This window comes from Neltuma alba, unplaced genomic scaffold, assembly GCF_004799145.2.
Source record: "Neltuma alba isolate B1F8T4 unplaced genomic scaffold, ASM479914v2 tig00011277_pilon, whole genome shotgun sequence".
In the NCBI taxonomy this organism is placed as follows: Eukaryota; Viridiplantae; Streptophyta; class Magnoliopsida; order Fabales; family Fabaceae; genus Neltuma; species Neltuma alba.
The window spans coordinates 700220-716380 of NW_021635987.1; the positions used below are offsets into that span (position 1 = coordinate 700220).

Consider the following 16161-nt stretch of genomic DNA (forward strand, 5'->3'; position numbering starts at 1 on the left):
AAAAATCAGGAGAGAAAATAATAGACAGGACCTATCACTTTCTTTCTTTTTTTTTTTTGGTCAAATTGTCTTTCATCCCGTCTTGTTTTACTGACATCTTTAGATGACATTTGGTTTGATTATTTTAAGTTATTATATTTTATTTAAAAATTATCCATTTTGATTTTTCGGTAGAAAAATGTGTTCATGACAAATAAATTGAATTTAAATTTTTTGTGCACTAGATTTAAAATTATTTTATGGTATTAGTTTTAATACGATTTTTACCTTTAACTTACTTTGCCAGAGATAACATGACACATAATATATCCTATTGCAAAGATGTTATCATTGTGACATTTTTACCCTGTCAATCAAACTGCAGGCAGTTTGACCAAAAAAAAAAACTACAGGCAGTGAACATTATTTCCCTAATTTTTTTCTCTCACCATTTTCTATCCTTACATTCCCCCCCCCCCACCCCAACTTTTCTCCCCATCCAAACAAACTCACATGAACATGACTTCTAATAAAAAACAAGCAATATGAATTAAAGTCCATTATTGTGTAAGATGATAGAATAGCGCATGATTAACTGGTTCATAAAACAGATTCATTCACCCAAAATTCACATCCCCTTTGCCTTCTCTTCTGATCAATCTGCTGCCAAATTGCTACATTGGGGCCTAATGAACTAAGATAAAACCTGGCCCTGTAATATGACCCTTTACAAAATCAACTAGAAAACTACAATCAGTTTCAACTAAAGCTTTATCACAGACCAAATTATTTGGTTTAGTCCTAAAAGCAAGTGCCGCAGCATATATAGCAGAAAGCAGCTTCACGCTTTGAGATAACTAAAGCCAAATGCTGCATAAGTATTCAGTTTGAGCTCACAGGCCAAGAAAGAGGCCACTTCGCATCTACAGTACTTGTGTTAGAAGGAAACACAGAATTGAGCTATCCATGAGTCATCGTCTGGTAGCATCCGTGCACTGCTCAGGGTCACCTAGAGTCACACAAACACAAAATGAACAACTAGAAAAATGCTTTAAAAAACCACTGTTTACAACAAAGTCAACCTCAAAAGTTAGATAACCCTCTTAATTCACCATAAAATAGCTTTCAAATCACTTGAATAATCAATACGTCGTTCAAACTATCACTGGCCGCACATAAAGTCCACATGGGGTCAGTTGGTTTAGATCATTACGCCCAGAACAAGGTAGTTTCTAAATATACCAGCACATTGGAGAAGACGATCCCTAGCTGAGTATTACACCAAGTATAGTTCAACCAGTTGCATAAGAGAAAATAATTTCAAAATTTTCCATACCTGAGCCACAATTGAGAACATACAGACCTTCTAGTAGAGCACCAGTTCTCTATTGTGACAGGCATGCCAGAGGAAATGCTTCACTTTAGGCTGCCAGAGGAAATGCTTCACTTTAGGCTTCCATTGTTGAAGTGCTTGGTCCTTTAACTGGCTGGGAAACAAGTTCTTTTTTATGGTAGTGGTTTTCTTCTAAAGATAATTCACCTACAGAAGATGTACTCCAAAATTTAACAAATTCTCCTATTTGTGATCAGTAACAGGGATGAGCATATAAGAATTTTATGGTAACCCAGAAAAGAAGAGAGAGAACAACGTAGTCTTTTGTGTACTGTACACCAGTATTTAATCAAGAAACTGGCTAGAAGCAAATAAAACAGATCGAGGACCTCAATGTTCAAGAGTAGAAACAATAGTAGAACGAAACAAAGGAGGAAAATCAGCAGGTAAAGATTTTAGGATTTGAATAGGCAATTATTCGACAAGTTCAAATCAGCACCTGAATTTAATTTTAAATTTTAAGAACCAAAATTAGTAGCGGAAACTCAATGAAGAATATCTTACTAAAGCCATCTCTAACATCTTCATTCTCAAAGACCACCTTACTAAAGCTTTGACTAATAATGCAAATTTTTGAGAACTTCCTAGAGCAAAATATTTTGATCCTTAAGAAATATTATAGTTCTAGCTAGCTTTAAAATTCCTAAGGCGTCGAATGGAATTGCATCTCCAGTCTCGTGTCCCTTTTCTGCCCCAGTTGCTCAAAAAGACTACAGTCCCCTCATGCTGTTGAAGAGGTGATTCAATAAATCAACCATAAAAGTCACCAAAAAAGAAGGAAAAAGAAATTAAAAAAAAAAAAAAGAAATTTGAACAATATTTTCAATTACAAATATTCAAAAACCTCCAACATTTTGTCCGTTTGGAATCCTACCTACATTACATAGATGATGGTGTTTTATGCAACCCATTATCAAAATTTTGTGTCATTTTCTCATTTCAAATTGGCTTTTCTGATCTATAGTCTTTCACCTTGGAATACAATACCTCCTTGAAAGAATTTCGTTAGAGACAAATAGGGGCTCAAGACTGGATATGTTTAGTAGAAACCAGTGTGAAATTCTGACATGGTCATCTTCAAACATTTTCAAACAAAGAGCTTCATTTGAGGTAGCAAAATTGGTCACCAGCATATCGCCATTTTAATATCAAGTCAGCAACATGGAACTACGCAAAGTCAGCATGTAATTGCACTGTTATAATTATCATGAACTATGTAAATAGATATTCATAACACAGGATGAAAGTGATAAAGAGAGTATTATGTATGATATAAGAGATGGAAAAGGACAAGACGTGTGTTTCTTTGCTTTCTGCAACAAATGACATAAAAGATGAAAAACATAAATAAGAAAACCTTTAAACCTATCACTCTTCACTTAATTTTTTTTTGGGAGAACACTTGCGTTTTATTTAAATGAACCCTTGAGCTTGAAGCACTATCCTTCAAACAAAACTAAAAAAAGTCATACTAGATTTAAAAAATAAGTAAGAGAATCTTATATCATAACAATCCCAATTAACTAAAAGATAACAAATGTACCTTAACCTTATGATTGAATGCCATCTAGAGGGATCAGCTTGTCAGTTTCTTCAACATATAAAAGATAAACTGCAGTCTTCTTCATCACAATATGTTTGTATGCAAACTTGATTTCAATTTCCACCTCATTTCCAGGCTCCAAATTAGATACTATGTTCTGCCATTCTTCATTGGCAGAAGTAATTATTGTGACTTCTTGCTCGTAGAAATGCATGGTAGCCTTTGTGAAATTCTTTATCATGAGACCAATAGAGTTTACAGATACCATGCTACCTTGAAGAGATGAATAGATAACGCTGAGGACCATTCCCTTTAAGCTATGACCAGAAACTTCAGGAACTTCAAATGACACTGAAGATCCCTCATGTTCAAAAACTAACCAATCAGGATAATTTTCTTTAGGAGGACAATAGTGAAGCCCTCCATTCCTTCCCTATTCCAAGAACACAAGGAAAGAGTCTTCCCATTCAATCAATCTAGAAAATATGGAAAATAATATTCACAAGAATAGTTGACACTCTAAGCAAATCAAAAACCTCAATGTTTAATACATGGCAAACAGGTTTGTCACAGGGATAAATGGTAAATATAGTGTTAACTATGCCACGTACATTTACGCACACAAAAACAACATATTTACTAAAAGTATGATCTAGCATTACTATAAAAATATAATACCGATAAAAGCGCATTTTATATTGTTGTACCTTCAACTCTCGAACATTTACTCATAGATAGTTAAACATGTATGGCAGAAACGTGCCCTCCCGGTATTGAAAAGATTATGCATATGAGATAGGAGAGAATTAATTAAGATAGAGAGAAATACCTTTGAAATACTCTTTAGAAGGGCATCTGTAATTTTGTTGAACTGCCCTACTGGAATAATCAAAGAACTCATCAATGTTTCTGACCTTTCTCTGTGAACTTGATCATGAAATTCAAGTAATGCCGGAGCATTTTGGCATGAAACCTGAGATGTGCTCGGTCTTGCTTCTGATGTTTCATATCTTCTTGAAAATAAAGGATGTGATAGACCCCTAATTAAAGCTGGCATGGACCAAAATGCTTGCGACAATGACTTTGAATAATGTGTTGATGGTGACATCCAAGACAAAGAAAGAGATGGAAATACATCACGTGATAATCCTTCATAGCCACACAGAGACACATATTTAATACTTTTCAGTCTCAACAATGAGAAAGGAACTTGAGCCATAGAAGTTTGATTTGCCATCAAAGTTGTTAAAGATTCCATTTGTTCAATGTCTTCTTCTAGCTTTTCAAACTTTGAACAACCAGAGAGATTGAGGGTCTTCAAGGATTTCAATTGATATACACTTCTCGGGAGGTGGCTGAGGCTTTTACAGTCCTTTAAATTTAACAGAACAATATATTGAAGATCACCAATGGAATGGTGAATTATAGACAAACGAGGACAATCTTTGAGTATTAACTTTTCAAGATATGGTATCTTTGAAAAGTCAGGTGTCTCTATTAAGCAATGAGAATGACTAAGGTTGAGAATTTTCAACCCCTCCAGCAACTGTGAAAAGCAGATAGTTTAAAATAAAAATAATAATAAAAGGGAAATAACAGATGGAAACAAATAGAAATACTGTCATTAGTGTTTCATTCCAAGAACTCAATGTAAGTACCTGGCTCTTCTCCCAAACTTTCACAAGATTACTCCACTTTAAGTCAATGGCAACTATCTTCTCTAGATTGAAGTTCATTGGCAAGCTTTCTAAGGGAAACCCATGCCAACAAAGCCATCTCAAATTTGTTGATAGATAACTATAATCTCCAATAAGTTGTACATTATCAAGTTGAAGCAAACGAAGCCTCCTCATATTCTTAAATGTTTTGGCACTCAAGTACAATGAATTGTTCATTGACAAGTTTAAAGCCAGTCCTTTGATGGACATTGTTCCCTGCCAAATAAAAACAAACAAAAAACAAAATCTTTTGGTGATTAAATCATTAAGATAAAGGTTTACAATTGGCAAGAAAAAGATAAGAGCATATTGAATAATAAGAAACATAAGGAAATAATTCAATTAAGTCATTCAGAAATATTCTTACAGTTTTATCTCTTAACACATCCAACACATTGTCATGAAACCATAATCTAGTACGTTTCTCAGGCTCCTCTAATGACTGCTGACGAATAATTTCTCTTCCCATGTCACGCAATAAGTCATGCATTTCAAGCTTATTTTTGTTGCCAACTCTTACAAGGCTTCGTTCAATCAAGCGACTAATTCCAATATCTGCATGAAGTCCACAACCATTCAATATTTGTGTCACATCGCTCTTGTTCTTCCCAATAAAGAAACAACATATATCAAGAAATATTTCTTTCTCTATATCATCGCTCAAACCATCATAGCTTATTTTAAGCTTCTCATGGATTTGATCATTTGGAATTTGTTGTAATCTCTCCAAAACACTTCTCCAAATCAATATTTCTCTATCATATAAATAGGAGCCAAGGATTTCAAGAGCTAGGGGCAACCCTCCAGAGTAAGAAACTATCCTTCTTGAAAGTTCAATGAAATCTTGTTCAGGTATTGCTTGCTTAAATGCATGCCAACTAAAAAGTTCAAGAGATTCGTTGTCATCCAATTCTTTCACACTATATACATGAATCACTCTTAAGACGTTAAGTAAATGTTGATCTCTAGTAGTGATAATGATTCTACTACCTTGACCAAACCACTCAAGACTTCCGCACAGAGCTTTTAGTTGGTCTTCATTGTTCATATCATCAAGTACAACAATCACTTTTTTCTTACAAAGGATTTCCTTTACTAGAGTTTTTCCCATTTCTACATCAGGTAGTGTCATCCTTCTTGATTTTAAGATACTTGAAAGAAGTTGTTCTTGCAAGTAAACCGGACCATTATCTTGCTTCCAAACTTCCCTAACATTTGCAAGGAAGCACTTTCCGTCAAAACTTTGACCAACTTCATTATAGATGGCTTTAGCAATTGTTGTCTTGCCAACACCCCCCATTCCCCAAATCCCTGAAATGATAACCTCATTTGATTTACTACTTAGCAATTGGATGATATCTTGCACGCGAGACTTCAATCCCACTGGATGGTGAGCAACAAACAGGCATTTGTTGTCACCTATCTTCATTCTAACAGTTTCAGTAACATGGCCAATTAATTCGACTTCAGTTCTGGCAACAATAAGAAGTTAGATAACACTGAAGCCAAAATAAGACAGTGTTGATATGGTCTATATAATTTTAATTAGAAAATATTACAAGTCTGACATGAACCAAACTTCGTCAAAGAATTTGATTTTACCTTTACAAATTAAAGAAAATTTGGTTGCATAGAATATATTTAACAAAAAAAAAAAAGCATTTGATTATAAAAGGATAAGCCTGTGTATTGGCAGGCCCTGTGGTTGGCCACTTATCTATGTCAATTAACATACAACAACCTACGTTAAGTAAATATTGTATTACAGGATTATTCCAATTTTTCTTTCATATACTGTTGTTGACGAATTACTCAAGTATAAATGCTGATGATAATTCCACCTGATTTATGATTATTAAATCAAAATCGTTATAGAGGCATTTGTTTTCAACAAATTACCGATTTGAACAAAAAACAAAGTTATACAAAAGCTTGTGACGTAGTGGTAGCTAATTTTCCCTGGGATATTTTATGCGATGCTCTTGTGATTTTTAATTATTTGGAGATAGATAAGTAAAAGCAGTTTCATCATTGTGGTTTATAATTCCCATGTTGAAACCATATAGTTCCCCTCCCCCTTTCTATACACACGCATAATACGAGACTATTTTAGATGAAACTCATATCACCAAAAGGAACTCAAACTTGCTATGAAAAAGTAAAAAAGGAACTTAAGGAATTCGACCATTATAAATAGCAATGAGTAAAAAGATTAAAAATACCTGTAGTTATGCATGTCCCACCCAGATAAATTGGCAGCTTCTGTAAGGGCTCTTTTTACATTGGTTGTCAATTTCTTCATTTTGCCACTTGAAGTTCTCTTAATAAGTCTTTCCCATGCTTTTCCAAAAGCGTTTTGTTGTTTACGAACTTCAAAAGGTCGCACATCAAAAAATATAGGTAAAACCTCTTGATGAGTTGTTTTGTAACACTCCATGACTTTCTCTAATTCTTGTAAGCACCAACTAGAGCCAGCATAATTCTTTGAGAATATAATAATTGAAATTCTTGAACTTTCAATTGCTTCCAATAATGAAGATGAAATATTTTCTCCCTTTTCAATTCTTTCCTCATCCATGTAGACCTCAATACCTGCTTGCTTTAAAGCACTGCAAAGATGAGAAGTGAAAGATTTGCGTGTGTCGTCACCTCTAAAACTTAAGAATACGTCATAGTTATATATGAACTTCGGCTTACTATGACTGATTTCCTTTCCCATCTCTTGTAGCAAATCATGAACATAAAGCTTGTCATTCATGACCTTTACAAGATTACGCTCAATGATTACTGACATTCCCGTTTCGGCAGGAAGTCTTGAGCTTTTTAACAATTGTGTAACATGGTGTTTACTCTGACCCACATAAAAAGAAGCTATATTAAAAAATATATCTTTCTCTATATCAGTTAATAACTCACAACTAATTTTGAGCTTCTTTTGCATTGGACCACAAGAAATTCCTCCCATGTTATTCATCATTTTTTCCCACTCGTTTTTCGTCCTATTATGCAAAAGAGAGCCAAAGACTTCGAGAGCCAAGGGTAGTCCTTCACAGTATCCAATGACTTGCTCTGAAAAATCCTCAAAATCATTTGTTGGAGTAAATTTCTTAAATGCATGCAAGCAAAAAAGTTTAAGAGACTCCTTTCTGTTTAACCTTTTCATTTCATATGATATGTCAGCAAAGGCATCTAAGATAGCCTTATTTCTTGCTGTAATGAATATCAAGCTCCCTTTACCACACCACTTCACATTTCCGCACAATTCCTTGAGTTGAAATTCACAATTGACATCATCAAGTACCACTAAGACTCTTCTTCCACTGAGTTCTTGCATCATTAGTTCATGCATCACAACATCATCTGTCTTATCAAGTTTAGTTTCAGAAATATCTGAAATAAGTTGATTTTTTAGGAGAATTTCACCGTTACCTTCCTTCCACACATCCTTAATATTTGAAAGGAAACTTTTACCATCAAAATTGCCACCGATTCTATCATAAATAGCTTTGGCAATCGTTGTTTTACCAATACCTCCATCTCCCCAGATTCCAACTATGATTGTATCATCCGACAAAATGTATTTCAACCCCAAAATATTAAGCAATTCTCTCACACGAAGTGGTAACCCTACTTGATAGCATGGAAGGTCATGAAATGACTCATCGTGCAACATGGAAAAACCCAAGTTTGACATGCAGCTACTGAATTCATTCCTGTCACAATTGGCAGGGTAACATTAGATTAAAAGCACATAGAGGTATGTGTTATGAAACTATGCGTGTGTGTAAAAGAAATGTTGGCCTTCTATATTTGAATTATTTTTTTGAGAAGGTTTCTCCCTCTAGTGAGAGCTGCGACTTGATCATCTCCCTAGTGAGATCTAATCATGTGTGAGGGTTAAGTGCATGAAGATATGAAGAATCATATAGAAGACCCTATGGGCTTTAATGAGTGACCAAAAGTGTTCTGCATTTAAGCTTTCTTGGTAACACAATCCAAGTTAGGGTTTGTGTCAAAGCTTTATTGAAAATACTTACAGTGCTCTGTGTAATGGGTTAGCTTGCTTAAACCCCCTGGACAAGAGAGCTTGTTGTTGCTGCTATTGTCAGGCTTTGATTGCCTATGAGATTTGAGTTAGCTAGTTGTAAGTGAGCTATGAAATTCCTATATTTTGATGTTAGCTAGAGATCTAACATTGTGCTGCAGGTTAGAACGAGAAACTTTTAGTTGTAAGGGGACTGGACAGAGAAGCGGTGGATCAAATCACGATAAATTTTTTGTCACTCTTCACTCCTTACTCTATCTATTGCTTCTTGATTTAGCAAACTGATCAAGAAATCAACTTCGCTATTTGGTAATATTTATAGAACACTATAACTAATTGACCTACACATTTAAGAAGGATATCATGACTGATAAAATCATAGATAGAGCAATGACAATATTGATAGTTAACAAGGATTAGCATTGGCAGGAATGTCTAGATACAGAGGTAGAGTAGAATGCTTTCATCTTCAAGTTTGAAAGCTATGGGGAGCACAAATAGAACACTAAAAGGAAGACCGTGGGGGTAGATTAATTTTAGGTAGCTTGCTTAACGTCCAAGAACGGGAAAAATACAAAGTATATTACTGAGAGAGAGTGCTTCCAAGCTACTTGATACTCTTTCGGTCCTTAATATAGAACCCAATTATTGAGTTGGTTTTGATCCTAAATATAAGACCCATTTCTCATGTTTATCCATTTTCTTTAAATTATCCCTGTAGATACGTCATCAACTATAATCAAGTAAAAGAGGAAGATATGGTATTAAAAAAGATGATAATGGTATTTTAGAAAAAATGTGTCACATTTTTTATAATTAACTAATTTATCTAATTTCCTTAATCTAGTTAAATTAGTTAAATGAGTTTTATATTAAACCAGAGAAGTATTTAATATCTCTTATAATAATATTTCTAAATACAAGAAACAAATCTTTTTGTTTAAAATTTTAAACTGTTTTTTTCATTTTTACCCTATTAAATATATGTCAACTATTATTTCTTTACAATAAATTTTTACTCATTATTTATCAATCTTTTTATATATGGAGGTATAATTGAAAAAATATATATATACCTTATATATTTATTATTTTTGATTAAATTTAAACTATGAAAAATTAATTTGAAGAAATTTATAGTTTTCTTTGATTTTGAGCCAAGTTGCTCAATTTTTTTCTATTTTTATTGGGTCCTTTAACTTTTCATCGTTACATCCATTAATCTTTCCTGTTAAATACTCCTCCGGTCCTTATTATAAGACCCAATTTGACTTTTTATTTGGTCCTAATTATAAGACCCCAATCCATTTTATCTCTTATATTTATGCATTTTTTTCCAAGATAATCCTTTTAATAATGATAATTTTAGTCAATATACTTAATTAGCAAGGATATTTTAGGAATGACAACACTTATTTATTATAAATAACCAACTTAACTTACTTCCTTAATCTCCTCAAATAAGTCAATTGGGTCTTATAATTAGGACCGGAGGAGTATAAACTAACAGTGCTAAAAATTTCCGTTGACCACTCTAAAGCTCTCCTCTCTCTTTAACCATTGCTGACCATCAACTCCACTCCATCCCCAACATTCTCCCGACATGTAAGTGGCTCACGATTCCCTCCCATCTCTCCATACCACCTTCCCTTTCCCTAATCACAAAGCCAAACTCGTGCTTCTGCAAACTCAAGTTTTCATCTTCAATGTGAGACAAGTACTTTTTTTAATAGACTACTCTGTTTGGCTCTGTTTCCAACACAAAAAACAGAGCCTCCATTAAGAACGGGCGGTGAGTGCTCTGGCTCAGAACTTCAATGACAACCCAGCAGTTCTCACTTAAAGGGTGATGAGTGCATAACTGCAAGGCAGTGTGCTCTAACTACTGCTATGAGTTCGATAAGAAACAATTCTCACTCTGAACCTCGCTGCTATAAGGATTTTTAAATTAGCTTTCTCTTTAAACTACGTAATTTTAATAATTAGTATTTCTTATAAAAAAAATTGATGAAAGGGAAAAAATGGAGGAGCAAAAGGGGATAATTTATTACCCGGAATCAACGGAGAGTTTGAAGCCAGGTCGGGAAGCAACTCCCGTGAGGTCAAATCTGGGAGCCAAAGCCACCATCTCGTCATGCACTTGCCGCCGGCTTACTCCACAGAATACAGGCATCGCGTTGTCATTCCACCACATAGTCCTGGCCACCAGTCTCTTGAGACACTTCTTCGACGTGAGGAACTCCGGCGTGAACAAAACCATGACAATCATTGACCCTGATACGGCCTCCTGTACGGAAAACACTTCTTCTTCTTCGTCGTCGACGAAAGCTCTGATTCCAGCATCTCTCAATTTGTTCACGACATAGCCTTTTACACAACCCTTGGGATCTCTCAGAGTTATGAACACGTCGTATTTGAATTTGGAGGACGCAGAAGCCAAACACGACGCCATGGCTAATTAATTCACCAGCAAATTACCGATCCCACAACGCAGTTCCATTTTAATTATGGCAATTAAAGCGGAGTCAAATCAACGTCATCGATTGCTACGAAAGGAGTTTCCCCGTTTCGCGTTCTGAATGGGGCCCCACGCGTGGTGACCAAAAATAAGGATATTTAGAAAACGTGGATCACAACTTTTATAATGCATGACTGACTTAATTAATTTAAAAAAATTAATTAATCAGATCTTGTATGTAGAACTCGATATGAGAAGTTCAGATATTGTGTAGAGTGAAGATGACGTTAAAAACAACTCATTTCCATTCCCTCACAGGATCAAACTACTCAAAAACAATATAAAAAAGATTCAATTCAGGATAAAAAAAGGAGTTCGATTGGATAAGGTAAAATCTTCGTGTCGGTGGCTTTTTTTCTTTGGGCAAAGGCTTTTTTTTATTTGAAATAAAGGCAAAATGATATTAAGTAAAAAATAAAAGTTCAAAGTACAATAATAGAAGAACAACATAAACTAGAATTGAGAATGTTTTTTTAACATTTAGGATCTTTATATTGTATTAAAAAAACATTTAGGATCTTTATATCGTCATGTTTTGTTAATAGTTTTAAGGTTAAAAGGCTAAAAATATATTTTTTAAAGTTAAAGAATTAAATTGGAACATTATGTAAAATTAAATGACTAAAATTATACTTTACTATTATGCAAAATAAAATAAAAAATTAATGTTAAGTTCAAAGAAAGATCTCTCAGCCTATACTAACCGTTGTGTTTTCCATACTGCTGATAAAAATATATTGTTATTTACAAATCTCAAATAAAAAATTCTTATAAAAATATGTTGTTATTTATAAATTAAGTATTGTCAAAACCTATTACAATGTGAAAATAAGAAAACCTATTACAATGTGAAAACCAAATCTGATTTGTCATTTGGTAATTTCAATTTTTTATTTTTCTAATTTAATTTGCTTTTATATGTGCTTTGAATCTGAGTCAGATGAGCACTTCCTTTTTCTTTTCTTTTTTAAGTCCCCATAACGCGTCCCGTTTATAATTGCACAAAGATGTTGGCTTTTTTGACCACCAAAAGGAAAAAGAGAGTTTGATAAATTTGTCTAACAACTCTTTCAGATTTATTAAAGAGATCATCAGCGTTAATCACGGGCAATTAAGAAGATAATTTAATCACAATCTTCAGAATAATATTTTTTTAATGAACATGATGGTTTGTTGGATGTCTGCATCGCATGACAAGGATAGTAGGCATAAAGAGGAGACAAGCAATTAGTATTACTTTAGTTCAAGAAATCATTAAAGTATTGTTACTATTATTTATTGGAAATGTGTGTTTGTTTGTGTGTGAACTTGGTTAGTGCATAATCCTTAATTTTCTATGATTGATTTTTTCACACGAGTAAACAAGCGGTCAAGCTAGCAATCTTGGAAACGTGGGCAAAATCATTCTTTCTTTTTTTTTAAATAACAATCACTTTGAGTTTAAGATTAAGCTCTATCGGTCAAGAGTGTTAAGGTTAAAACTCTCACAATAAATTCGTTTCTCGAGATTTAAACTTGTATTTTTTTCCTTATAAGAGTAAAATTACCTACCATAAATTTTGTTGTCACGTTTGGTACGATAGAATTAAAGGGGTTGCGGAAATAAAAATGGAATTAATTTCCATCCCAATATTTATTTGTTACGATGGAATTGAAAAATATTTCAATTCCAACCCCATCAAAATGGATGGAAATGATTTCCATCTTACCCCCAAAGAAATCAATTCCATGCCATCCTGACCCATTTTTGCCCTTCCATTCTTTTCTTCCAGCCAGTTCACACCCCACCACTATCGCCGCTATGCGGAGCCTTACTGAGAGTGAGCACTCACCTGGTGGCGGTGTCAAGAACAAGACCAACGGCAAAGAGGGAGGCGGCGGCGGCTACCAACCTCCATCTTCAACTACCCAAGAATGACCTTTATCTTTTCCATTTCTTTCCTGCTGAGCTCGGTCGTTCCTTGCCTCTTCAGACTTCTTGCTCTCGCACTGTCATCACATAGTTGGTAACATCCTCAACTCCTCTGTGCTTCCTTCCTTCAAGCTTCGACAGTTCGACACTTCGGCGTGATTCACTGATAGTGTGACAATCGAGCTTTAAACCCACCTTCAGAACCATTTCAGATCCACGACATCCTAGTCTCTTTGATCTGCTTCATTTCGGAATAATCTTTGTGGATCCTTCGTGGATTTTATGAAGGTCTTCGATCAAACTGTTTGAGAAACTAATGTGCTAACCCAGATGATGCGCAGAATGCGTTAGCTTCACATTTCTAAAGCTGAAAAATAAACACAACTCAGTTATAATAGTTCACTTAACAATTAAAAAGAGCAATCCAAATAAATGAGTGGATACGTAGCAACAATAAATGTGTGTCATAAGTTTAAAAAAAAAAAATTCCACTTCGAACAATTCACCAAATGATAACAACTCAAACTCCCACGATAACATTTCGAAAAACCTTCCTATAAACAACATTGGTGGTTGTTTGCGCATTTTTGTTTTGACTGTCATGCAACGGAATCTTTAGAATGTCAATTGAAAGAGCAGTATATGGTTGACCATGTGTGAACACAGGCTTTGGTAGGTATAAACCTACAAAGCGTAATAATTAGTCCTAACTTTTATTTATAGCCACTGTAAATGATAATGCAATTGGGAACTACCTCCTATATTTATTCATTCGAAATGGCAAAAGACTATAAGAAGAATTCATGTCCATATGATGAATTAGAACCTTCTCATTGGCTTTGAACCATTCAATGTTAAATGAGTTATCATTAATCTTGTCCCATTGCATAGTCCAGAGGTTTGATCAATATTCCTCGACGACATGACAAGTGCTCCAACTTTCAATGTCAACTTATGTCTGGGTAACCCAGAGCTGGAAATGGTACTCAAGAACTCTGTTATATGAAGGTTTGCAAAACCATCACTATCCTGCGATGATTTACAAACAAAGTCACAGTTAAAATATTCAACATAACACTAGGAATTATAGAACACATAAATTCGTTCATGTGACTAACAACTTCAATTGTTAGAGATAGAATAGCTCTGTCATTAAAATAATCACTATTAGTCAAATTCTCCAACAAATTGGGATATATAGTTGCAGCCACGGGATTTGTGTAATTTTGCAACAATAATTCACGAAGCATTTCTATCTCTATTGTGTCATCATGGGGCATGCCTAACTTACCATCACCAACATCCAAAAACCATTGTTCAAAATGTTATAACTAACTACAATCTTCATTTAATTTGTTGATTTAACGGCAATCGCATATTCTGTGTCAATTGAAATATGATGCAATAATCTCATAAATATGAAGAGTTAATACATGCATTAACAACATTGGCTCGTGAGCCTTTAGGAATAACTAGAAGGATTTGACAAAAGTCAATAGCCATCAAAACATGCTTGCCTCTAAAAGGATAATTATAGCGCATAAGATCATCCCTCACTGACCTATCAAATGTCTCAATACAATAACATTGAACCGTTGCTTGATGCCTAGTCTAAAAGATGAGCAAGCTGCATTTTGTAACTTGTTATCTAGCCCTGCACATAGAAGTCCTAAACATTTTGGATTGGGCAAAAGCGGGCTGAATGAGATGGGCTTCCTTCCCCAAGTAGTAACACTTTGATATATCATATGAAGAAAACAGTTTCTAATAATACCTGAAAAATATATTCCATGCTTATAATATACTACCTCCAATCCTTAATATAAAAGTTAATTGACTAATTTGGATAAATTAAAAATACTAGTTAAGTTAGTTATTTATAATAAATAGGTGTTGTTTTTTCTAAAATATCCTTATTAATGAAATATATTGGCTAGAACTACCATTATTACAAATACTTTCTTGAAAAAAAATGAATATGAGAGACAAAATAGACTAAAATATTATATTTAGGACCAAAATAAAAATCAAACAAGCTCTTATATTAAGAATTGAAGGTAGTAATATTTTTTTGCTATATATTTATTGCTGACATTGTCTTGCTTCAAAGAAACAAAAAAAATCAACAATATGTATCGTTCTTTTTTTTGGCCAGCAACAATATCCATCATTTACCCAGCCACTAAAATCCCAATTTTCTAATTCGATTGATACGTTAGTACTCCTCCGGTCCTTAATATAGGACCCAATTCTTGAGTTGGTTTTGGTCCTAAATATAAGACCCATTTCTCATATTTATCAATTTTCTCTAAATTACTCCTATGGATACTTCCTCAATTATAATCAAGTAGAAGAGGGAGAGGTGGTATTAAGAAAAATGATTATGGTATTTTAGGAAAAATGTATCACTTTCCTTATAATTAACTAACTTACCTAACTTCCTTAATCTAATCAAATTAGTTAAATGGGTCTTATATTAAAGACCGGAGGAGTATATTAATTTCCGCTGCAGACTATCTTATGAGTAATTCACCGTTTTAGTCAGAACTTAAAAACCGTTATTAAGACAATTTCAAGGCGTGCAGGGAACATAATTGTGTTTTTGGTCCAAAACAATGGTTAAATACAATATCATAATATATTATACATTATAATACATATTTTTTGGGCTAAGCCGAATAGGTAAGGGGCGGCATATCTTGCCCATGGCCTTGTCATGCCTATGTTTAGCCCAACTCAAAAATATCCATTTTTTCAAGTCGATTTTTTTTCTTTGGATTGGGTTGAACATTTTTTTCTCAGCCTACTTGCCCAGCCGGGTAGCTACTTTTCACCAAGCCTTCTTCACAGGATCATTAATTTCTGAAGAAAATTCTGAAGGGGTGAGATCTAGAAGCAGCAAAAGCCTCTTATATGTCTTTCTTCTTCCGATCACCTTGGTAAATAAGATTAATCTCTCATCCTTCCCACCTCGACACACAGGTAATTAACTTCCTCTCAAATCTCTTGCTTTCATCTTTATGTTGGATTTGCCCCAAAATGGATGATTGCAT

At 34.2% G+C, this 16161-nt stretch overlaps 1 protein-coding gene across 3 annotated transcripts; it reads right to left on the reverse strand.

The window, feature by feature from the left end:
- Nucleotides 1–1440: 1440 nt before the first annotated feature.
- LOC114711068 (TMV resistance protein N-like) lies at nucleotides 1441–11136 on the reverse strand. 3 transcript variants are annotated; one of them, XM_028895418.1, is made up of 7 exons: nucleotides 10730–11136; nucleotides 6856–8346; nucleotides 5001–6105; nucleotides 4574–4849; nucleotides 3745–4461; nucleotides 2922–3348; nucleotides 1441–1519 (listed from the first exon to the last, which is right to left on the reverse strand). In XM_028895418.1, exons 1-6 carry the CDS (start codon nucleotides 11128–11130, stop codon nucleotides 2923–2925), a joined length of 4416 nt encoding a protein of 1471 aa, XP_028751251.1. In that variant the 5' UTR covers nucleotides 11131–11136; the 3' UTR covers nucleotides 1441–1519; nucleotide 2922. The 3 variants fall into 3 exon arrangements, with proteins under 3 accessions (XP_028751251.1, XP_028751250.1, XP_028751252.1); XM_028895417.1 differs by having other exon boundaries at nucleotides 2916–3348; XM_028895419.1 differs by lacking the exon at nucleotides 1441–1519 and having other exon boundaries at nucleotides 3323–3391.
- Between the last annotated feature and the right edge of the window lie 5025 nt (nucleotides 11137–16161).